This window comes from Triplophysa rosa, linkage group LG1 (genome assembly GCF_024868665.1).
Source record: "Triplophysa rosa linkage group LG1, Trosa_1v2, whole genome shotgun sequence".
In the NCBI taxonomy this organism is placed as follows: domain Eukaryota; kingdom Metazoa; phylum Chordata; class Actinopteri; order Cypriniformes; family Nemacheilidae; genus Triplophysa; species Triplophysa rosa.
Window position 1 is genome coordinate 2834528 of NC_079890.1, and position 26440 is coordinate 2860967.

Genomic DNA, 26440 nt, shown 5'->3' on the forward strand with positions numbered 1-26440 from the left:
ACGTGTACATCGTGTACAAGGCTGCTGCGGTTTGGGAGAAATTAGTTGTTTTACTGAAATCTGTATTTACTGGTTTTATCAGATGCAGTCTGTGACTAAACTTCATCCTTTAATCCAGATCATCAGAGCTCAGAATCAACATTCTGCCGTAAATAAGTCAACATGGGGGTCACTGGTAGAGATGAGATCTTGATTTGATAACGTTCTCAAAAGTATTTTAGTCTCGTATGTTTCTATTAAAAAGGCAGTTTTTCAAATGTACTGTACTGTAGGTGTTCAAATGGGGTGTAAAATCAGAATTTTGATCAATTTGATGAGAAATGTTCATATTGAGACAAATCTGAGCTCACTGATGTCTCGGCGAAATAATAGAGACATTTAAGAGATCTCGTTTGTGATCTTAACACACCGTTGTGTAAAAACGAACACTGAAAAATGTCATAAATGTTTGACCTTCTGTCCAGGTTATTTTAGCTGGGATAAGTGGTGTGTTGAATGAATGTTTGATTTATATATTGTCAATTATGCTTGTGTTGAAATATACAGCAACTACTGATGAGTTCCTTGCCGGTTGCCATTTATGTCCCAACCCCCCATTTTGTCTTGATGTTGTTTCTTTGTTGGCCAGTTTTGGCTCGTCCCCTCATGATTTATTATGTAGATTAGATGAATGTGTTGTGACAGGTTAATCTCACAGTAAGGAACGTGAGAGATTTGGGGTTCCGTCTCTTCAGCCAGGCACTTCAGCATCTCTCTCGGCAGAGGTAAGTAACTCAAAGTCTGTCCGTATTACTTTAAGCTTATAGGCTAAGAGAATGCTGGGATTGATTTTGTGCACGGACTGCTAACTAACACAATCGATAGATCTTTTTCTTGTTTGTTTAATAGGGTGATAAAAATGTAGCTGCATGCTGTGTGTTGCAATAAAAAACATGTTGCAATAATGTTGCTTTCTAATCATGTATAGATATAAAATCAAAAATATTTTATATTATTTCTGTCATATCAAATATCGCTGCTGTCTTTCTGAAACCTTGCACCTCCATATTTCTTGATTTTTACGTTTTGCCATAATTCAGTAATATTAGGCTATTCACCCTTTATGTTTGTCACTGGGTTTAGCAATAAAGAGTATTAAAAAGTGCTTGTCAACTTTGAAAACAAAGTATTTAATCGTTTGAAAAGTACAACGTTTTGTCAATTTCCTGAATAACTCGAGAATGGACATCCGAGGTTTGAGAAGAACAGCGACGGTATGCATCAGCAAATCAGTAAAAATGGGCTAAAACGTTTTGTGAAAGATCATGAAAGATCATGGGACAATTTTCATTTAATGTAAATATAAAGATGCATCGTAAGAAATGTTGCTTTTGTTTTGCAGTTTTGATTTTAAGTCACTGGAGGATCGGTGCATCATGGCTGCTGTAAGTCCACTTTTTATTTGTGTATACTTCCATATGCACTTCATAGACCGCTTCGACTCCCACTGTTAAGTGCACTCGGTAGGATGAACTAATCCGTTGTTTCTCAAGATGTTCTGCTGGGTCACGTGAAGGGGATTATTAAATAGTTAGGGCTCGGTCCTCAGAGTAGGGGCATGAAGACATGAGATTAGTTTTCTCTAAACATTCTTGTGCCCATGTCAAGCGGGACACAATATAACGCTTTATCGTTCATTTCATCCCATTAGACCGGAACGTTCCGTATGGTGTCCGAGGAGGAACAGGCGTTACGTGCTAAACTCGAGCATCTGACTGTTAAGGACCATGGGCCGGTGTACGGACCCTGCGTCAAACTGCCAGATCACACCACACAGAAGGTATCGTCGCTACACACTGTACAAGCACTACAAAGCTTTCGCGTTATAAAACTTACAAGCTGTGGGCAGTGTTGGATGTAACTAGTTACTAAGTAATTAGTTACTGTAATTTAATTACTTTTCCCTTGAAAAAGTAAAGTAAGGGATTACTCTTATTTTTCTGTAATTTAATTACAGTTACTATTGATGTAATCAAACTAAATACTTTGTGTAATATATGTGTGTGCAATAGTGGAATTGACATCAAAATTCAGAGTCTGACTTTAAAATCTGTGCTTTAATGTATAATTCTCACATTTGTAAACCTTTGGTCAGTTAATAAGAGTACTTTATGTAGTTTTATATTATTTATTTGAATAAATTAAAAGAGCCCTTTCATGCCTATCCTTGAATCACTTAACTAATCAAGGTTGATGTAGGATATAGAAAGTAATTAGTGATAAGTAACTAAATACTTTTTGGAGAGAGTAATTTGTACAGTAATCTAATTACACTATTGAATATGTAATGAGTAACTAGTAATTAATTACTTTTTGAGAGTAATTTACCCAACACTGGCTGTGGGTTCTAATCCCAAAATGTCTCATGTATGTGAACATTTCCTCTTTTTATAGGCTAAAGATGAATTAAGTGAAACAGCAGAGAAAAGAACGTCATCTATAAAAGAACTGAGGGCCTTGATCAAAGAAAAGGCGAGCGGGGACGATCTCCACAAAGCTGTGGAGGAACATTTTTGGGGAAAACCCGATTCACTCCTGCTGAGATTCATACGTGCCCGCAAGTTTGATGTGACAAGAGCACACCAGCTCATGAGAGGTCAATAATAGCACTTGATTTAATCATGTGCTTCTCAAGCACCTTTAAAGGCTAGTTCCAAAAATAAAAAGGATTTCTTTTTTTCACCCTCGTGACTTTATTCACCTTTCTTCTGAGGGACACAAAAGAAGATATTTTGAGAAACGTCTCGGTGGGTTTGTGTCCAAACTATGGAAGTCAATGGGGGTCAGTTTTGTTTGGTTACCAACATTCTTCAAAATATCTTCTTTTGAGTTCTGCAGAAGAAAGAAAGTCACACAGCTTTGAAATGACATAAGGATGAGTAAATGACGAAAGATTTTTTAAGAGAACCACCCCTTTAACCCAGCGTTTCTCTGCTACTGTGTAACAGGTTTTTGTGACAGACTAAGCATGCTTTTGTGTTCGTCTATACTTCTCATCATTGAGGACCGATGCTCTGCTTTAATTGGGCTTTCTCAAAAGGGACCCTTTGTACGCAAATAGGGCAGATTGTTTTTTCACAGGGACTGAGAGATTGCTGAGAACAGACTATGCTTTGATGTTCTGGGTATTCCACACAAAAAGAAGACCCTGACCCATAGAGTCATGCCAGCCACACTCACATACTGTACATGACTGAACCCTTCAATAGAGAATCGGGACTAATGCAAAACAACAATTCAACATTCACTGCTTAAAGAAACGGTTTACAAAAAAATGATAATGACCCCATCATTTACTTGCCCTCATGCCATCCTTATTCAGCCAAACACATTAGAGTAATGTTGTTAAAATCTGAATATTTTTAATAATTAAACTTTATGTTCAACTGAGAAAGTCTGCAATGACATGAGGGTGAGTAAATGATGAGAGAACCTTCATTTTTCTGTGAATTACTGCTTCAAGAATCATCTTTGTCTCAGATGTTTTTCCTGAAATTTCTATAAAAAAAATACAAATGAGCCCATCTGCCGGATTATGACATACTTTTTAATCCTGACTGGTGTAACTGTTCTTTGACAGGTTATGTGTGTTTCAGGCGAGATTACCCTGAGTTGTTTGAGAATTTAACCCCAGAAGCCGTACGCAGCACTATTGAAGCTGGTTACCCCCAAATCCTCTCCACAAGAGACAAATACGGCCGAGTGGTCCTGCTCTTCAATATCGACAACTGGGATTTAGAAGAGGTCACATTTGACGAAGTATGTAGGACGTCTATGATGTTTTTATTTATATAATGTTTAAATGTAAAGTGTATTGAATTTAGTGGCATCTAGTGGTGAGGTTACGAATTGCAACCAACGGCTCACTCCACCCCTCCATATAGAAGCACTACGGTGGTTGACACGGGACTAAGATGCCTTCACGTTTTCACTTCTTTGCCGAAGGAGATAACGTATTTACGAAACGCTCTCTGTAGAGTGGTTTGTCCGTTTAAGGTTACTATGGAACAGTGTTAATTTTGACAGCAAATTTTGATTTAGTTTTAGTCATAGTCTTTTGACGAAAATGCAATTTAGTATTAGTCACATTTTAGTCAACCCCATCATTTTAGTTTTAGTCTAGTTTTAGTCGACGAAATATGAAAAACATTTTAGTCGAATAAATATACATTATATTTAGTCTACTAAAATCTAAATGGTTTAAATCATTTACTTGGTGTAATTAAATGTTCCATACAAAGATTCAGCTGTTTTGACATAATTTACTTCACCTTAGAATGAAAATAAACCAGGTCATTACCTTTATTTTTCAGAAAAGTTCAGTAACTAGATTTGCATTGTTGGAACACAGCATATTAGACCATGAACGACATGTTCCAGTTCATTCAATCCCATTTGACTCAAATTACTCGTTAAGTAGGGCGTGCTCATTCAGTTCATTCAACCAATGAAACGCTCTGACAGGGCTCACACTCAAAGGCTATTGGCTCATGGCATGTCTCTTCGAAGAAAGAGCGCACTGTCTTTGATTGAGACAGCAACGAATGAGAAATAGCTTTCAAAAAGACATATTATATAAATTGTATTACTTTTCTTTAATCATGCAAACATGTTACATACTTCGTTCGAATGTACAGTTTGACTCACTTCATCACTTCTATAATCAGTAGAGGACAGCGCTGGTTTTCTTTTGGCTGACTTTATGTTGCATTTCACGTTATGCAGCAGCTCGTGTTAAGTTAACATTGGCATATAAAAACCCTTGAGCTTGCCTTCGTAATGTGTTTCGGGGTGACTCGCCTGCAGTCGCGCTTCAAGTTTGCGGCGTTTTACTGGCGATCGTGAAGGAAAATAAGACGCTTTGTAAACCGCGTGGAGACACAGAATACATGTGTGTGCTTCCCCTTCTCCCAGAGACTTCTCTCTACCGTTTATATGAGATAAGCAGCACGTGCGCGCAAACTGATGTCCGCCAGGTGGGACAAGAATATTTTCGTCTCGTTTTTATTAGTTGACGAAAATGTCAGTATTTTTATTACAGTTTTCGTTATAATGCATTCATTTTTATTTAGTTATCGTCTCGTTTTCGTCAGTGAAAACATGTCGTTAACGAATACTTTTCGTCATAGTTTTCGTTAACGAAATTAACACTGCTATGGAAACAACATGACGAACTCCATGCAAGGAGTATGTAGATAGAAATAGCTCATTCTAAGGTAATAAAAACATAACGCTTCATTATGTAAGGTCTTTATACACATCTGAACACATAGTTAAGTATATTATATTGCATGTCTGTCAATAGATCTTCGAAAAAAATACACATTGGACCTTTAAATCCTGATCCATAGATTTAGTTTTTTACAACATGCATAATGAAAATTTGTTACAGAATGCAAAACAGTATTTTTGTATTGTATTTGTGGTTTGTACACCATGGGTTTCTTTGAAGTACCTGAAACGCCATTAAGAAAATGAACCATGGTTTTATTATAGTGTATAGTAACCCTTTTTTGTCCATGTGTATTACCGTGTCAATTTTACTACAAATACCATGGTTAAACTATGGTAACTGAGGTGAGTTGTTGTACTAAAAATATGGTTACTCCACGGTTAAGCTATTACTAAATACCATCTTTACCATGGTACTGTTGTAGTATTTCTTGTAAGGCCAAATACACAGAAAAAGGTGTCTTTCACTTTTCTTTCAATTCTGTTCACAGTGTCTGCGAGCGTACTGCGTGATCCTCGAAAAACTTTTGGAAAACGAAGAGACTCAAATCAACGGTTTTGTTCTCATTGAGAATTTCAAGGGCTTCACTATGCAGCACGCGTCCGGCATCAAACACACCGAGCTTAAAAAGATGGTGGACATGTTACAGGTACAGTATTGCTTATTCAAACTCCGAGTTTTCTTTTACTTTCAGAAGATACTATTAGAAATCAAATGAACAATGCAGCCAATAACTCTTAACAATCTGTGTGTGCATCCGCCCCTTTTAAATACAAAAATTAAACATCAGCAAAAATAATGTTCTACGAACGTTTCGCTGACATTTCCATTACGTTATTAAAACGTTATTTATGAATGTCATGAACAGTTCCCTAATAACGTATTTAGAATGACATACAATGTTGATAAAGTGCCCATTTAATGTTATTGTAAGAACATTTTTGTGGTCAATTTAAAAGAACTCTTAGAGAATATGTTCTTTGCTGATTTGTACATTACAGTAGATGGTAAAAGCACTATATCTGTAAGCAATGTTGTCTCACATTAACCTTGTGGTCTCTGTGTGAATGCAGGACTCATTTCCAGCTCGATTTAAGGCAGTGCACGTGATCCATCAGCCCTGGTACTTCACAACCACATATAATGTAGTGAAGCCTTTCATGAAGAGCAAACTGCTGGAGAGGGTGAGTGTCGAGCTGGATACAGAGAGCTCCTGAAGTGTGGCTTCATGAAAATCTGATCAGGGTTAATGGTCTGTTCACATCCAGAACAATAACTAGAATGATACATGTATTTGCAGCCAAGCTACTGTGGGGGGGGCTGGGGGATACGGTTCACAATATACCAGTATTAGCAATAACTGTGACATTAAAAACCGTTAATATTGTGAGCAGTTGTGATTTGGACCATGTTCCTCTCCTAAAGTTAAAACAGTTTTAAAACTTTATGGTTGTAATTATTGTTACCGTTGTTTCCATAAACAGGCCTTTACTGTTATGTACCTAAAAATGAAAAAAGAAAAAAAATGCTACTGTTGATTCAACAGTAATAAATGTTTCCACCTTCATAGCGTTTAATACCCAAAGAAACATAACTGTCGACAAATGTGATAAACGACTTATGTAAGGACTTATATTATTATGTATCCTACATTAGAGAGGTCCCCCATGTTGATCACATGATTAGCACTGTAAAAAACGTAATTTCACAGAATTCTTTTTACACAATGTAAAAAAACGGTCAGCTTTTCCATGTATTTTTGAAATGGGGTCAAAAACGTAAAATTACAGAAAAAGACCGCAAATTTAAAAGAAAACCGGGGGAAACATGTAATTTTACAGTGTACATTTTTTTACACTTTTATGTAAACTGGAGAGACAGAAATATACCCTAAAATAACCGTTTTTCCTGTACAATTGCAGGATATACAATAAATATTGTTTTCCTGTTTTTATTGTAAATTTGCTTTTTCAGTATTTTACAGTATTTGACCGTCTTTCAAGAAAAACTGTAAAAAATCTTTTTAAAAAACAAGCTGAAGCACCAAAAATACATGAAAAATCTGTTAAAAAACAAACAAACAGAAACATTCAGTTTTATTGACATTACACATGGAAAAGCTGTCAAAAAGAAAAGAAAAATTCTGTAAAACTGCGTTTTCCATTTTTTACGGGATATTTTTACATCGAGTCAAATACTTTATACAAATACTTTATCTTAAGGCTAAAATACACTTTTGCTCAGAGTCTGTGTCAGTCTGCAGATTTGATCAGTGTGTTTCTATCTGAAACTTTCAAAAAGTCTGCAAGTGTATGATGTCTAGTTTTAAAAAAATCTGTTCAGATTTTAAAAGTCTTGTAGCGGATTTCAGCCATTAGTCACTTTCAGATAACATTTCAGACATAACCAGCTTCAATAGTGCTGCGTACGGCTTCTGGGGTTAAATTCTCAAACAACTCAGGGTAATCTCGCCTGAAATGCACATAACCTCTCAAAGAACAGTTACACCAGTCAGGATTCATACGCTGTAAATAAATCCCGTAAACAACTGTTATATTCCGGCAGATGGGCTCGTTTTCATATTTTTATAGAAATTTTAGGAAAAACATTGATTGATTCTTGAAGAAGTAGTTCACTGCAAAATGAAAGTTCTCTCATCATTTACTCACCCTCATGTCATTGCAGACTTTCTCAGTTGAACATAAAGTTTAATTATTAAAAAATAAATGGCAAAAAAAGTTTGTAAATGGGTACTTTTACAAATGCTTTAGACCAATTTTGCTTTTGTGTGATGCAAAAACACTATTGTGTCAGCCACTAAATGTCTTGTTTTAGGTTTTTGTACATGGAGACGAGCTTGACGGCTACCTCAAAGACTTTGGTGCTGAAATCCTCCCCTCAGATTTTGATGGGACGGGTCCCAACTGTGATGGAAAGGAGACGGCCATCAAACTTTTTGGATCTGAAGACACAGCTCTTTAAGTCATCAGCCACAGACATTAGTCTTGTATCTTTTTCTGTTTTTATGTATTAGAATGTTTTATAGAGACTAAAGAGAAAATATAGATGTATTGTTGTTATACTGTGGATAAAAATAAACTATACAAATGGGACAGTTCATCCAAAAATAACTATTCTGTCATAATTTACACACATGTCATTCCAAATTTCTTTCTTCTGCAGAACACAAAAGAATATATTTTGAACAATGTTGATAACCAAACAACAGTGAACCACATTGACTTCCACTGTATGAATGCCAAAAAAAACTGCACAATTTGTTAAACAAGAAAATAATTTATTTTATTTCTTTTTTGGACACAATAACCATTCTCAATTATAAATTATTCAATCACACACCGTTGCGTTTCCAAAATAAAAACACACCAGTGATTCCGATCTCATGTTGAATGTTATTTGCTTTGCGGGGAAGACGACATCCAAAAACCACCCATCAAACACAATAAACTGATGAGAAAGTGGGTCAGAATTGCAGGAACGGATTTAGTGATCTTTGTGAAATAATCCCTTACAACTGAGATTAAGTGGGCAGTGTCATTGAGGTTGTGAATATTCCACTTTATATCCTGCGAAAACGCAATTTACATCTTTAACACAGCCAGAAAAAAACGAATATTAACGTTGATGCTATTGCTCGGGGCATTTTTTCTCAAATCTCTTTTGTGACCGCAGCGTGAATATATTTTCTCTACACTCCATTTGACACAATGTTTTTGAGCTTATCAACTCATCTTGGCTTGGAGAAAAAGAGAAAAAAACATTATTGCTGATCACCAAACAAATGAACGTTCCCTGGTTTCCATAAACGGGAAGCAAATCATTTCTAAACATCAAATGAACATATTTAACTTGCATGTGCTCTTAGTTTCGTTCGTTCATAAGTGGTGATATGAAGCAAAAATTCGACCGACACACATTTACATACATACATCTGTACACAACAAAATAAAAATAACCACAGAGAAATAAATGCAACATACAAAAACAAGAACGAACAAAAACATGTGTTAACTTCTTAAGGATGTACATCATAAGCCATTAGTATCTGTGCAAAAAAAGTAAGTGGGAGACATTCTGAAAGGCAAACTGGATCGACATACAGCAGAGATTGAAGCTGTGCTGGTGTAAAAAGCCAAACGGATCAGACCAATGGGAAAAAGTCCAGCAAATGACAACCAAACAGCTGTTTTTGGATTAATAACATACTTTTAAAATAAGTCAAAGTCGAGGCCATGACAAGATGAAAGTAACAAGGATTGATGCTACAGTATATTTCTGTAATAAGTAATACTGAATTTCTGCATGTTCATTTGTATTTCCTAAAAATGTTGTGTCAGTGTCAAATGACTTTGTGCTTTTACAGACAATTTCCTCTAGGGGGCGTCTTTACTCCGCGATAATACAATTGATGTATCACTTTGCCGATAAAGTGCGTTGTAAAAAAAGGGAGCATTTAGAATTCAAACAGAATTAAGGAGAATAGAGAAAAAAAATATTACATTAAGACTTTGAATTGTGAATATTTGAGTTCGATGTTTTCCGAGTTTGATTCCGGGGTGAGAAAGTGACCCAGACATAATTTTACGAGATTTACCCTTGTGTCCCTTTAACAAACGTCTGTTCTAAACTGCTTCGGCAAAGGTGTTGATAATCTCCACAGGCCCTTTGGAAACATCTCTTTAAACATTCCCTTCAAATTTCAATTGTTGTTTTTTGTCGCATTTGACACCGCCTCTTACAAGTCTGTTCCAGACAGTGTTGTTTCCGTTCATGTCGCCCGAGAAACACGCAAACAGCAAAATTACAAATAACTGCACGGAATTCAAAAGCAACGTGAAGAAAATGAAAACCATAAATACCTGTAAGTGTCCAGCTTTCACAGACATTCAAATGCACAATGCACAGTCGTCTCCCACTGGGTCCCAAATCAACACTTGACACGATCTACAATTCTACAGTTTCAACAAATACTGCAGCAGCGACTTCTGCTGCTTCTCTTTTAACTGTTCTACTTCCACAGGTGTTGGATTTTCACGGAATGAGATCTCACAACTAAAACCGCCTGGTGAGAAACGAACACGTGATCAGGTGATCAGAAGGGATCATTGAGTCACTGAATGGATGTCTTCTCTCTCCCTCAGCTCGTACTCGAAACAAATCGTGTGGCAAATGTTATATAAAAGTGCTCGAACAAAAATGACGAGGAACGTTTTTGGATTGAACTCGCAAGGCCTGGTACACAGATCCACGATCAGTAAAGTTTCTGAAGTGTCCGTGTTAGTTCTAATGTCACACAATAATGTGCAGCCGCGTGACGGGCCTGTCGTATCCATAAGCACACAGTGCCTGCGTAACGGCCACTTTCTATAAAGACAGCTATTTTGTGTACGGTGAAGTAAGCAGTGTGGCTTTATTAACGTGGAGGTGAATCTCAAAAACGCGTGCACGGTCGTAAATCACCCCAGACTCAAAAGAAATAGAAAATAGTACTTTGCATAAACTAAATAAAGTCTATATCACATTAGAACTCATCGAATTACCGTAATGCAAAAACAGTATGTATATCAAAAAGTGTAATATGGGAGAAAAATACTTTAGTAGCAAAGTCATTTGTATTGTACTTTGCAGCATTTCATTTACGGTAATTAAAATAAGAATAAATCAATACTGTTTTACTGCAATGGTAATCTATCGAGAATAACCACAAAAACTAATGAAAATACTGTAAACACCTGGGGAAATTATGGTAACTAGAGTATGAAAAAAAATGATGAAAAGAATTAAGATATAATAATAACAACATTATTATTATTATAAGATTTAAAGTATTATGGTGCAAATAGACTGCGTCCTAAAAACAGGCTGTATTTTGTTTACGCAAATAAATCATTTCTAACATTTACAAATATATTTGTTTTTTGAAGTTTGGGGTGAAATGTGACTCGGGCATGTTTTATTGAGACTCCTCTGGCTGTGCTTGAGCTCTACGGCGGTCAAAAACGAACCGGTTTTCAACGTTTCCTACTAGAGGGCAGATTGTATCGATGTAAAACTCGAGTAAATCTAAAACGGTGCCTTCTCTACCCAGCTTTTTCGTTTTTGGTCATCGAGCGCCTTTTTCCGTTTTCTCCTTCAGAAATGTTCAAGTAATTGCGATTCGGGTGGTCAATAAACGGTGATGCTCAATAAAAAAGGGTTTTGCCCACTGACTTTGAAGTTGGTGGCGTGGGATCATGTGCGTGGTGAGAACGTTCTCTGTGCGGTGAAATGGAGACGAGGGCGATTAGGATGTAGTGTCTTGGCATTTGGTTTCGCTGGAATGGGCGCCTTGACTCTGGCACGCCGGCTTCTGTTTCTTCCACTGGCAGATGCCGTTTGCGTAAGCCACGATGACCTTGTCCATCCAGGTGAGGGGCTGAGGGAACAGCACGGCGCCCTCGAAGAAACCCAGGTGTCCGCCGTGAAGCGTCAGGGCGAAGATCACGTTTTCTTTCTTTTCTGGAAGACAAATCGGAGTCCGAATTGTAACCTCAGCTAGCGGCAACACATCGCATGCATGTAGTATAATATTAAGCACACATTTGGTTTGTACAATTTTGACTGAAATCCTGTTGTAACTATGGTTCAGTGCTGTACCTGCGAGTGTGCGAGGAATGGTGAGCAAAGAGCCGTGCACGAGCGGATCATCGGCGGAGTTCACCAGCAGCAGAGGCACATTGATCTACACGAGAAAGAGACACAAATCCTCTTCAGAACTGAACACCAGCGCATGATGAATACAAGAGCCGTTTGGGACTCTACTCACATTATGAATGTAATGAACACAGCTTTCCTTCTCGTAATACTCCTTCAGTGAGTTGTGTCCGTGGAATTTTCTAAAAAAAAAAACAGAAACGAACATCTTGACAAACTGACAATGCGCCGGCTACTAACACATTCAAAAACTGATAAAACACACAAAACTATTAAGTTACGCAACGACATCAATTTTGTTCTGCTTTTTACACGAACGTTATCATACTGCTTTAGTATAGACGATGTTTAATATAGCACACGAATACGTTTTTTTGGCAAAATGTTCCTTAAAAAGGAGCAACTTTTACAGATAAGGCAAATTATTTGCCTATGCGAACAGCTATATTTTATCATATCAACTATTCAGTTCTTTGGATTTGTCAATTTACAACTTGTCAGTCTTAAAGAATGTACAGTAGGGAGCAAGTGATGTCCGACCTAAAACAACTCATCTTCATCCTTTATTTAAACACATTATTACGGAGTGTAAAGTGAAGCTCAACAAGTCAGGACCAGCTAAATATGAATAAATTATTATATTTTAGTCAATTTATGCTTTGTTTTCTTAGGGTTTTTGAGCTTTTTATGCATATCTTGTATATAGGAATAAAATCTATATTCTATGATATGATGCAATCTGCCTTTTTTGCTACATAATTTTGATCCTTTAAACACCGCAACATATTTTGCCGTTTTCAGATTTTTATACTCTTTACTTATATTTTAAAAGCTTTGCAGTTCCTAAAACTGCTGCGTAAATGTACAGTTTGAAAAAATGAGAGACCATAAAAAAAGTGTTTTTTTATTTACTATTTACACTGTAGGCATGTGTTAAGGTAAAGCGATCATTTTTGTTTTATTCTATGAACTACTAACGATATTTCTCCCAAATTTCAAATCAAAAGATTGTTTCTATTTGCATTTATTTGCAGAAAAGGAAAACTGGAGAAACAGGTGAAAATAACAGAAAACAGGCTCTGTATTTTTTCAGACCTCAAATACAGCAAAGAAAACAAGTTCATATTCACTTTTAACCAATACAACAGTCATATTTCGTCATATATTAAGAAAAAGTTCAAAAATTAGAATCAAAAGATTTTTATCCATTTTTTCATGTCTTGTCATGCTGTCAGTCTTTCACATTGCTGTCGGATGACTTTATGTCACTCCCAAAGGATTGATTTTGTTGAAATTCAACAGACACTGGACTGAAATGCCCACAATACATCTAAAACTAACGATTAAATGAAAATGTGGAATGGTCTCTTCATTTATTCCATGGCCGTAGATGTGTGAAATCTTGTTATTCAGTCACTTTTACTTATTTTGATTGTGTTTACCCTTCTTCGTTTCACAATCCTGTAAGAGAATTACAAAACAACGACATGTAGCAACATCCTCCTCTCACCTCATGATGTTGTCATCGATCTGCATGAGAGACGTGGCAGTGTACAGTCGACTCAAATCTGCATCCACCATTTTAGTGGAGCTCACCCCGAACAAGACGCTCCTGTTAAACCCAAACACATAAACACCTGCTGACTCTAGTCAAACAACAGATTTGTGTTGTATTACCACAAAGGAGGAGGCTAATTTATCTTTTTTGTGTCATCAAGTTATCCAAATGACTCGATTGCAAAAGGAAATGTGCAGTTTCATAACATCTCTATTGCGTAGTGGGAACATGGCATCTGAGCGACAGAAAGCGCCTGTAAGATTTGAGATGATGGATGAGGTCAAAGGTACCTGTGGGAGAGAATGATCTTCTTCATGTTGTCGGCCATCAGGAAGTTATAGAAACGCCGACACTGGTCCCATTGCAGAAACGTCTCCTGGGCCCTAAAACATTAAACCACGAGTTATACATATAAGGCCTGATTAGACAACATGAACCATGAAGTCCACACCACAACTATAAAGTAATGAGATATCAAAATAAAATAAATCAAAATAAAACATTTAATCAATTAAAAAATGTAATAAATGTTCCAGAGTTACGTATTGCAGCTTTATTTTTGGTTCTGTTTTTACACAAAGGCTGTTATGCAGCTTTAGAAAATTCGGAAAATACATTTTTAGGCAAACTGTTCCTTTACATTTACATGTATACATTTAGCCTGGACTATATGGACTACAGATTGCAAAGTTCTAATTGTAAAAAAACAACGACGGATACAAACACTAGAATTATTATAGTTTTGTTTCCAGTTTTATATTCGCAAATTAGCTTTTATTTTTATATTATTCGTTTTTCACGTTAAGTTTAGTTACATTTTTAGCATCATTTTATTGCTTATTTGTTTTTTATGTTGCTATATATACACGTTGAATGTATTTGTTTGTTTACAGTTAATAATCTTAGTGAATCAAACTTATTTCAATCTATTGCCGAGGCAATATTTCTCATTTTTGTTTAGTTTAGTTTTTTTTCCGAATAATATTTAGGCAGATATTCGATTCGATTTTAATTACAGACATTTTAATCGTTTTTGTAAACTCGTAAAAACTTTCGCAAACACGGTTACAAAAATGTATATTACGATATGATAAGACCCCTTTGATATCAATTCCAGCTCAATTCATAAAATGCATTAAAAAGGATCTTGAATATAATAATCCGACAGATAATCAGAACGAAAGCAGATTAATGCAGGGTTTACAGAGGCCGTAATCCAGTGTGAATGGAGAGAGAGATTATTTGGCAACACACTGCTGACACACAGAGAACGGGTGTGGATTCAGCGTTCATGAAGTTCAAACATGCCAGAGCTGTGACACACGAGCATTAGATGCTCATCACTCCACACGGATGTGTGACAGACAGTGTGCTGTGTTTATTAAGCCTGTTGCTACGCTGCTCAACATTCAAATCTTTACACTAAAGTGTGTGTGTTTCCAATGAATTTACACAGAAAACATTCAAATCAGACCCTATCAAAAGCCACTGGACCAGTATGTCGTTGCTATGGTTACTGTCAGGTGATCAGCTGGAATCATGCCTTCGCCTGAAGGATGACTGTTAAGATCTATGTGACACACCCAACCTTGTGGACATTACTCATGAAACTGAGTTAGGTGAACCACTCGGCCCAAACGTCGAGTAAACTTATAAACATCCTAAATATGATTGCCTTCAACTCTTCTCAAGGCGTGTCAATCAAACAGGCTCACCTCAGTGCGCTGTATCCCTGACACACGCTGACGCAGCACAGGACTCGCTCCTGATTGGTGCGGTTCTCTCCCAGAAACTTGCAAACGATGTTTCCCCCGAGGCTGAAGCCCACCACGATAAGTTTGGTTTGGGGATACGCCTTCTTTATGAAGCCCACCATCGCTGCAAACTCCCATGTGCAGCCTGTTGACAGATAAACAAAAGCTTTGTTGTGTTCTTGCACTTTTGTACTTTCTCATTTACAGTATACTGAAACACACGGAATGACACAAAATGTCAATCAAAAGAATAATGTTTGAAATAAGCACTTTATTGTCTAGCTTGACACGTGTTTATCTCGAAGAACAATGCAATAAAGCTGGGTAGATCTCCAGGGGTCTTACCGTAGGTGAACATGCGAGGAGACGTGAGCTCAATGTTTGGCAAGGCCCCGAGGTGATTGAGCACAGCACAGCGGTAACCCTGTTTATGTGAATAATCCACGAACGTGCGGATGTAGTGCTTCTCGCTGTGATTCCCGATGCCAGGACAAATCACCATTGTGACGTCCTCTGTGAAATATACACAAAAACACTCAACAACAACTGCTGCATTAGGGCAAAGTTATGTAGACGTTTTTGAGACGTTAAATTGAAATGACAAACGTTACAATAATGTGTCGCAATGTTGACTCGCATCCAAAGCAAACAAATGCAAAAAACTGAATTTGCATTTGACATTTTGCTGTTTTTAAAGATGTTAAATTTGTTTTCGATTATATTTCGTTTCGTTTTTTCCTCCATTTTTGCTTAAAGGGATCCTTCAGGCTTAAATCAAAATTTCCCCATGTTTTACTCGCCCTCAAGGCGTCCTAACTGAATGTGACTTTCTTCTTGAAGAATAATGCAGTCAGAGTTATAAAACCACGTATACTTTTAATTCCAAGCGGTAGAATGGGAGCGAATGGGGGACAGTTTTTTGAAGCTCCAAAAAGTGCATCCATCGATCAAAGAACAAGAGGCTTGTTTTACAGGCAAACGACGCAGGCGTTTCGTAAACAAATGCATCGATTCGCTTCAGAAGACCTTTGTTAAGACCACGGAGCCGTGTCGAGCAGTTCTTTGATCGATGGATGCACTCTTAGGAGCTTCAAAAAATTGCCCCCCATTCGCTCCCATTCTACCGTTTGGAAGTAAAAGTATGCGTGGTATTATAACTCCGACTGCAATATTCTTCAAGAAGAAAGTCACATTCACTTAGGATGCCTTGAGGGCGAGTAAAACATGGGGAAATTTTGATTCGAGCCTGGAGGATCACTTTAAGGTCAGAATTGACCCAACTTTAGTTTCTGGTCTTGTTGCACTCAATTCATCTGTTCACATTATTATTTTAATAATTATTCATTTGTAATGTAAAAAAGCAATAATTGTTTTTAAAATTACTTTTTTATTGTAATAATTCACAATATTTTTAAAAATATTCAGAAACCTTAATATCCTCTTTTACATATACTTCAATTGATCATATTTTATTAACATAATTAATCAAATATAATTTTATTTAACAACATTTCAGAATTCTAAACCTTTCGACTCCTGCCCAGATTTAAATTATACTTTAAATGTCATATTTTCAGCATGGACTTTTGAACCCTTCCCATCACATTATGTAAAGCTGTAAAGTGAACTGGTGTTTCACTTTGACTTTGAAATGTTGTCAAGAGTGCTGCTTTAACTAATATCTCCGTTTCACCAGCGTAAGCAAGCAAACCATTTAAATATCATTTACATGACACATCCGGCTTGCACTTGAATAAGAGACTCATTGATCAGGTTTCACACGGAGTGCAGCGTTTCTTTGCACTGACCTCGGGTCTGATGATGCACCAGGGGTTCAAAGAGGTCGAACGTCGATGTGGCCCCGTCCTGCATAGGCAGATATTTACGCAGGCCGTACGGGTGCGGAGAGCTAACCCGACCCAACTTTCCGTACAGGGCTGTCTGTAGATGACCGCTTTTACCCCACAGCAGAGGAGGAATGTACCTAGAAAATGACACAAAATCTCATATTTATACAGTGGTTTATGATTTCATTATTTGACCAACCAAAACTCCAAAACAACAAATTTGAAATTGATGAGGTAGCTTATACTCCGCTTATTACACGGCTCGTACATGGCTGGAATGCTTGATTCTTATTGGCCAGTCGCGACATTTGCAGGTTCGTTATTCCCAGATTACAACCTCTCAAAACTAATAACACACGGTTACCCGGATGCAGCAAATCATTTTGACAGATTTTTTTGACAAATTAAATATAAATATGTCTTTTAATAACATCTATGACATTATATTTACAAATGATTAAACCGAATTGCCTGTCCGTGACATTTGAATGTTGTTTCTTTAAAAAAAAAAAAAGGCTTTTCCTCGCAGAAGATCTGCATTCGGTAAAAATGAGCTAATAAAATATTTCAAATTCACATTTCACGTCCAGTTTTTTTCTCATGTGGCAAGTAGCTGTGTAATAAGTGGGATAATGTACAAGCAGCCGGCTGTTATCGCTAAATAAGCCCCTTCAGTCTGATACAAGACCTTCCGCTGATCACAATGTCGGGGCTTATTTCTGCGATAACAACCGGCGCCTGTACATCAACTAGGAATGGGCGATATGGCCCTAAAACTTTATCACGATCATTCCTGGTATTTGTTGCGATAACGCTAAAAATAACGATATATCCATAACGCCATCCACCGCTGTTTTTTGCGTCATGTGATAGTAGCTGCATGTAGTCTAGACCCTCAGAAAAACAAATATTATCAAAAAGTCAAACTTACCCCAAATCAAACAGCTCCTAAAATATACCTACAGTATTTTTGTAAATATAAAATATAATAGTGAGATTCGACTTCAAAAGGTCGTAGTAAAGAAAAGTTAAATGAACTAAAGCTCAATAAACACATCATGTCATACCTAAAACTGTATATATTCTATTGTTGGGTGGAAACGATCGATCGCATCACGCTGTCAATCACTCTCTCTTGAACTGTGTGAACCTTCTCTTCTCACAGCAACATACACTGAATCTGTCTATGACTCGCGCTACAGAAAGAGAACAGAAAAATGCGGATAAAAGAAATCTAATTAAATAATCCATGCTTTTATACGCTCATAAACGTATTTAAAATAACGTAATACAAACTCGCATTTGTACTGTATGTAAACAGGCAGCAGTGCTGTGCGCGCTGTGTCGCTATGAAAGCACATGTGGGCGCGAACTGCGCTAGGGACGCTCCGTTCATCCTGTATATAACAGGCAAGAAATCATATTAAACAATTTGCGCATGCGCGCATAACATCTAACGAATGTTTAAATAAATAGTTTTAGCCAAACTAAATGTTGTGGTGTAACGTATTATGACTATCAACGAATACTTAACAAACGAATTAAATAAAACGAAAGTGAAACTAAACATGAACTCGGATGCATCTACAGTGCCAACCTAAAAGAGATTTAGAGCTCGTCTTTGAGTGCAAAGTCTTTCTCAGCTTCACGTCCGCCCTCCGCTATACCCGTTTTCGCTTCACATATGAGCTGTGAATGGGTCTCACAAAGAAATACATCATCAACTAGAATTTATCGTTTATATCGCGGGAAGACTAATTCCTATCGTGTGGGGAATTTCTACCGGTATATCACAAACGATATAATATCGCCCATCCCTAACAACCCTTACATAGTATACAGTCGGACGGAAGAGGTTGAATGGGTTCATTTGAGACCAAACCACGATCGATAAAACATGAAATTTTTAACAATGCATCGACCGTGCGCATTTGCCGAGGACTATGAAGTAAAACGCAAATCTGGGTTGTTTTTTGGTCTGTATACTTACACTTACACTAGGCTTTCGGGATAGGCCATGTTACTGCGGACATCATGTGACATCACAAGATACACAATGTGAAAGCTCCGCCCACCAAACAGGACATATCAAACAAACAATTGACCCTTTGCTAAACTAAATTTTGCAATTTGCAAAGTAATGTCAATCTATACACACCACAGATGTCACACATGTACCAAGGTTTTCACCATCTTGACATCGTTATCTTTGTGAGTTAACCACGCCCACTTATTTACATACCACAGTATACATGCAATCCAGTACCTCAGAGATGACGTATATTTGTATGCTAACCCGGAAATAAGCGCTGCGCTGGTTCCCTCGACCGAAAGCCTAAGCATTTTTCCCATAGACTTTTGGAAGATTGCAAAAAATAAGCTCTGTGATTAACAAAGGTTTATTATTTTTACACATTTTGTCTGTCAAGATAATCTTTACAAATTAACACCACCTTTGTTACTTTTGAAGCCGAAATACAATCGGCAGAAGTAAAAAGCTAACACGATGCTATAAACAGACTACACTTAAGGTCGCTCGATATCAACGTCACCACCACCAAGCCTCCGACAACTCTTTCAAACTTTATTAAAAATGTGTTCCCTGGTAAGTAATTACTCCGTGAATGAATCTGCATCTACGTTTTAAGAGATCTGTGCCCATGTTGCATTATTTGTGAGCTTTATATACTGTACGTCCCCACCAAAGGAGGTAGTCGCTTTTAGCAACTTGTTAACAACCGCCGTTTTTAAGACACAATAAGGCTTTAAAAAATCACAAGCGGGTTATAACTGGTGTGTTTTATGTCATAGAATAAAACGTGAAAATATTTAGAGGTTTTGTTTACCACAGACCTTATTTCGTGCGATTTACCAAAAACCCATTGATGGAACCGGAAGGCCTAAAATGCTAAATCGCTTCCGGGGTTTGCATACAAAAATACGTCATCTCTGAGGTACTCAATAGGAGAACGTGTTGTGGTTGACATTCAATTCTGTTACAAACCTTCTTATCTACCAACCCTACCTACAACCAAACTGGAGATTCACGTATTAAACTATAAGCATAATTTCTCCTAAACAGGGGGAAAACCCTCTTTAAAGGAGGAAGCAGTCACAATGGCAGGTCTATAGAGGACAGGCCTGCTTTCAATTACAAACAGTCATGCTGATGTCAGTCTACTGCACATCTCCACCTCTTCTCACCGTCATTGTGATCTATTACACGCCACTCAAGAATGACATAAGACGCTCTCATCAAACAGCCTCGCACACATACCTGCAGAACCAGTGTCCAGGGTTTTTCCTGCATAGAGAAATTGGAGGCGGCCGCCTCCGTCAAATGTCGTGCCGCCTCAGGCTATCGCCAAAATTATGGTAGAGTCTTTACAAGAAATGCTGCGTGCATTTAACAGACTGTCATTTGTAACTGCAGTTGCGACATTACGCCACAGTGGAGGCGCTGTTTCGTTATCAGATAATAACGAACTTAATAATTGTCATTTTTATCTAATTTTATAGAACTTTTAATATGTCAAAAAAAGTCACTTTGGTTAAGCCACTTAAAGGAACGGTAGGCCTATGTGTGTGTACAAGATCAGGATGGCACCACCTCAGTCTCATTTTGAGCCAGGAAAAACCCTGGTGTCTACACAGTAAACCTTAAAATAACACTTATGAGGCCGTCTAATCTGGTCACCACAACGTTAAGAGGACAAGAAAAGCTCAGAAATCTCTTGAATGGATAAACATAGCGAACCAACTGTAAACACAAAACTGAGCTCCCTTTAAATAACCCGTGCCTCTCAGAAACGTTAACAATTTCTCTGCGATCACTGATCTGAGGTCGACCATGACCATAAAAGCTTCAAAAACCAAGGAAGCATGTTGAGCTGGCGGACACACCTAGAAATGCTTCAAAGTCCAGAGCAATACCTCAGGCCCACATTATCAACACTTGACAAAACACCTCTCCAACTTAAAAACCTGGTTTCCTAAAGCCGTTTTGCCTCTTCCAGAATAAAGCAGGGGGAAATAACCATGCACCAGATCAGGATGATGTGCTGTGTTTTGTCGAGCCGCTGGTATAGTAGCTGTACTGGAAAACAAGGATTACATAACCAGCCGGCAGTCACTTTGAGTTACAAAAGAAACACCCACTCGAGCTGTGCAGCACACACACACGTGTGATGCATATTGCAATATCTGAAGCCCCCGAAAGACGGTTTTCTCATTTAAATTCAGCGCACGTACGAACAAATACACGCTACACAATTGAATCGCAGGTATATAAACACCTCATCTGATGTTACTAGAAAATCAGGCTTCGTTTCGGCCACAAATGTAAAGGACACACTAACCACATGCTGTTCCAGTCAACAATGAACACATAAAACAACACTGTTTCCATAAACTATGAGTTTGCTGTTTTAAAACGGCAATAAAATACCCCGTGAGAAAGGTTCGTAACAAAACGCTTTCAAAAGTGGTTTATTATTAAGTACACATCAGGTGTGCAGGACTCACTCTTTGGTCAGGATGGGACAGGAATTCAGTATGAAGTGGCAGAGCGCCGTGTCCTGAAAGGTCAGATCCGGAGGGGCTGTGGGACTTTTTAAGTTCAGACACCGGACGATGACGTAGAGCACCGTGGCCACCGCCGCCAGCTTCATGCCGTCAAACATGGCCGGCATCTCCGGCGCCACCGTGTACACCTCGGAATCGTGAATGTTCATTTTTGATCTGAAAACAAGCAACGAAAGAGAGCTGAGACCGCAACTAGAGAAAATCAGACATCATTTAATGATTTAAACCAGGTGACTACGGTTTTTTTTATTGTCCGTGACTAGCACTTTCTATACTTTATTTAAATAGATTAAAAATGAATAAATAGTCAAATAAATTGTTGTAGACATGACAGTCTGATTAAAATCGTGTAGATGTTCGTGGAGATAGAATTGTGTAAGTATTCCTACATTATTGCTAATGTACTTCTTCCATGTATTCCATAATACAACATATTTTACATTTTTCTTTTTTATGATTATATGTATTTTTTCATATTTCCTAAAAAATTTGATCTAAAATCTTAAATAATTATTTTTATATAACTATGTTATTGGGTTTTTTTTAATCAGCAAAAAAAGCAATTACATTTTTTTGAGTTGACCCAACTTGACCCAAGCAGTTTTTGAACATTCAACTTAACATGTTGTGTTAACATAAAAAAAAACATTAATGGCAATCTAAACTTCTTTTGCTCTGGGTTAAAATTGCTTGACATGGAATTTGCGTTTAAAGCATATTCTTCACAAACTCAAGGCAAAATGACAGCGGCATCGCAAACCTTCTGTTAAAGACCCCTCATATAAGATATACAGTACACAAAAGATCAAGTGATATACTTACTCTGTTAGGCTTCTTGAAGATAATCTCCGGTTCTTATTACGGGTGTGGATATTAAGTCACAGTGATCTGTTCAATGCTCTGGAAGGATCAGAACAAAGAAACGTATTAGCAAAAGATAAGATAAGGTAGATCATGTGCTGTAAATGTGAACAGCGTCCGGGACACAGCCCACAATAATAACTCCATCACCATCTGTATTACTGGTGACTCACAGACGCCGTTCCACTGAACGTTAACCTTAAATGGTCTGCATTAAAGTTCCCATGGGGGCACAATATCAACATGTTAGAGAAGGATTAGCCAAACCATTTAGACCGGTGACCATTTAAGTCTTATGTAACTATTTAGTGGTGATCTTGGCCTACTGACTAAGACTTCAACTTTTAGGCCCGATTCACATTTCGCGTCTAAAACCGCGTGGAAAACGCGAGCCGCGCCTCTTTCTTTCTTCAAATGACCCGCGGTGCGCGCGCAGCACTCCGAAACGTTAAACTATTTCCATCTCAATGCGGCGCCGACGCACCTACAAAAATGTGCAGGTCGCCCCCCTATTTTCGCGCGCCTGCCTCGCGTCTACATTTAAAATAACGAATATGCGCGCGGAAAAGACGCGATATGTGAATCGGGCCTTAACCTGTCGATATGATTCCCTGTTCATGCCTCTCTTAAAGGGACAGTTCAACCAAAAACTTCTGGCATCATTTATACCCTCATGTTGTTCAAAAAGTATATGACGCATCCATCGATCAAAGAAATCCCTTCCCTTCTCCTGCTGGAACAAGCGTTACCCCCAAGAGTAATAAATAAATGAATAAATTCATTTTAATATCAGCAAATATTGTCACATTGCATAATGCCATAGACGTTGTGTGTCAATTATGTATACCGTGATGCATTACATAACGCTTAAGGCATTGTTAGTTAATGTACATTCAAATGAGGAAAATATTATAAAGCGTTATTATGAAATATTTAAATACATTTTCATGTATAGGCTATTTATATTAGACAGCCATACATTAACTACTGTCTGTTTTAATGCACTATACAAGCTATAGGTATACTGTATATAAAGTTGCGGCAGAGTGCCAATAAATAATACCTTTTAAATCCCACAAGTCAAATTAATGTAGTGTACTTTAGCATTTACTACAGTAAACTTATAAAGTATATTGTAGTATAACGTTGTATATTATAGTAATTACTACATTTATGATTCTGTAGCACTAAATTGATGTACTGTAGTGAAAACAGTAGTGCACTTACTATAGTATTTCATTCATTTTACTAGTTTACCAAGAAATAAACCATTAAAATACACAGGTTAAATTTCAGACTACATCACATAAACATTGCATTGATGACAGTGTGTTGATGTAAATCCGGCAGAACAAGGCCAGACCTCAAGCCTGTACCTCAAAACATACTCAAACATCCACAAATCCAGCAGTTATTATTTATTTTTGAAAATATAGAGCTTAAGTAACAAGTTGCCATAAAAAACAACGCGTGTTTAAGATGTAAACAGGGTGAAATCAAAGAGAGATGATCTGCCATCACGTGATTATGTCATGCGCAATCAGATGCATAATAAATATATAGCAACACCCGTAGACATATCTACTAAAAATGACTAAGAAGTCTTGTCAAAAAGACAAGTCTATGTTTATTCCTCGGTCATACATAAGGAGATAAACACAGGAGGCGGCACACCTATCGGAGACACGCATCAGTTTAAATGCACATAAAGGCATCGTACCTCTTTCCTACACAATCTGCTCCCTTTTCCTGTCCTGGTGTAAATCAGATGTGTGCTTTGGCGTTCGGACACGGTATGTTTATTTACCGTCGTATTTTCGGCCGTGCATTTCTAGCATTTTCTGACCACTTCTTGTCAATCGCTCGCAGTCAGACAGAGGAGCAGCCGCACTTCCGTCTTTAGACGCGCTCATTAGCATATCTCGAGGCTATTGGAGAAAAGAGCAGCGCGTCATCAGGTACCGCCTTTGTTTCCATATTAGGCCATTGAGTGGGAGGAGCCGCAGGCAGGCAGCACATTTTGTGCATAAGGTTTAGTGGACGCAGGGGGAAAGTCACGTGTGCTGCTTGCTGTCATTTAAGTGGATTAAATGATGAATGAACGGACAGAAATGACTAGAACATTATTATTGACAGGTTTAATAATAATATAGCATATATGTTAAAAGATTCTATAGGGCATGTAGTCATTTATGCATTTTATTTTCTTTGCATAAACATGTTTATTTTGTATTTGTATGCTTAATTACATTAATCTCTGTCAGTAGAAGGCAACAACAACAACATTGCTCACTGGAATGGGACAATAGCAAAACACAGGAATTGTTTAATAAGTTATAACTCTTGCTAATTTAAATAATTAATTATTTAACAGCCAATTTGATTATAATCTTTCACATCTGTATGTTACTGCAGGTTCTTGAAGGAATATTTCACCCTGATACGAACATTCTTTTATCATTTACTCACCCTCAAGTCATTCCAAACCTGTATGACTTTCTTTTGTCTGCAGAACACAAAAGAAGATATTTTGAAGAATGTCGGTAACCAAACAACATTCGACCAACATTGACCTCCACTGTATGAACACAAAACCACGGAGACATTTCTCAGAATATCTTCTTTTGTGTTCCACTGAAGAAACTTAAAAAAATGTTTTTTTAGTGAACAACCCCATTAACTACATAATGCAAATGTTTCAATTGTGGTTTTCTCTGCTAAACATCTATATTCATTTTGTGTAGAAGAGCTGAACTTTATGGTACAGATTCGAGGTCTTTTAGTGCTATTGGTTGCAAACTAACTCCACCTAGTGGCACCTGTAGTGTATTAAAAATACTTTTTGAAGTGCATTGCAGATTTGATTACTTAAAAACACATATCAATTAAAATGATCAAAATAATGCAAATAAAAGCAAAGGTGATAACGAATGACCAATATACGTTTACAGTATAATTATCATAGATGTGATTTCTTAGGGTCTGCTTTAGTGAAATCTGTCTTGCAATAAAGATATCACATGCCTATCATACAAAAATTGAAAGTGCATGCATTTGAAAAGTTTTTATTTACTGTATATCATGTGCTTGTCATTTTATTTCATTTTTTTCATATCTTGGATTATGTTTGAAAAAAGGGAATCATATTAAGTTTTTGATATCCTCACGTGACTTGATAAATATTGATCAATAATGTAATGATACTGCTTAAAAAGACACAAATGGTATTTCTCGTCTGGAATATTCGTGCTGACATCTAGTTCATTCACCCCGAGCGACGTCAAGCTCTTGCTGTAATAAAATCAAATACAACTCCCTGCTCGCAAGAGCAAACAGGCACACAGGTTCTTGACCGAGGAGTCACAGACTGTTTTCCTCGCATTTGTACTCTGCTGGACTGACATGATAAGGCTATCCAAACACTGCCATGTACACAAATCCTTGAACACGACCTTAAAGTTAAAAGCCGAAAATAAAAGTATGTATGAATTCTTTGACTTTGACTATTTCTCTTATTGCCATTTTATTTTCAAGATAGTGTTGTTTGGGATGTTGTGTTTCCTGGATGTCATAAACAGTGTCCTGATTAATTCAAAAGAATAGGTAGAATATTGAAAAACAGCTTTATTAAATTAGTCAAAGAATGTCACTAAATTCCTTTCATGATCTTATAAAAGTGTTCCAGTGAGTGAATATTAATCAATCATACAGCACAATAAAATGAAGGGCATGACTGGAGCTCCTCCCACGTGACCTTTGGAAAGTCTCGACTGTGTTGAAGCATTCACAACTTGTGTGAGCGTTTCTTCAGTTTCATCTCACGCCTGCTGCTGAAGCTCTTCAGGTGAGG

At 37.4% G+C, this 26440-nt stretch overlaps 2 protein-coding genes across 3 annotated transcripts; one reads left to right on the plus strand and one right to left on the minus strand.

The window, feature by feature from the left end:
* The first annotated feature begins 305 nt into the window (after nt 1-305).
* On the plus strand, nt 306-9278 carry rlbp1a (retinaldehyde binding protein 1a). 2 transcript variants are annotated; one of them, XM_057338936.1, is made up of 8 exons: nt 306-764; nt 1382-1424; nt 1691-1819; nt 2434-2635; nt 3620-3798; nt 5763-5921; nt 6346-6456; nt 8108-9278. In XM_057338936.1, the coding sequence occupies exons 2-8, from the start codon at nt 1416-1418 to the stop codon at nt 8252-8254; spliced, it is 936 nt and encodes a 311-aa protein (XP_057194919.1). In that variant the 5' UTR covers nt 306-764; nt 1382-1415; the 3' UTR covers nt 8255-9278. The 2 variants fall into 2 exon arrangements, with proteins under 2 accessions (XP_057194919.1, XP_057194910.1); XM_057338927.1 differs by having other exon boundaries at nt 306-1424.
* abhd2a (abhydrolase domain containing 2, acylglycerol lipase a) lies at nt 8574-24485 on the minus strand. The gene is made up of 11 exons (XM_057338914.1): nt 24311-24485; nt 22552-22629; nt 21670-21885; nt 17107-17282; nt 15644-15811; nt 15260-15443; nt 13835-13927; nt 13497-13598; nt 12099-12168; nt 11930-12014; nt 8574-11791 (listed from the first exon to the last, which is right to left on the minus strand). Exons 3-11 carry the CDS (start codon nt 21876-21878, stop codon nt 11577-11579), a joined length of 1302 nt encoding a protein of 433 aa, XP_057194897.1. The 5' UTR covers nt 21879-21885; nt 22552-22629; nt 24311-24485; the 3' UTR covers nt 8574-11576.
* Between the last annotated feature and the right edge of the window lie 1955 nt (nt 24486-26440).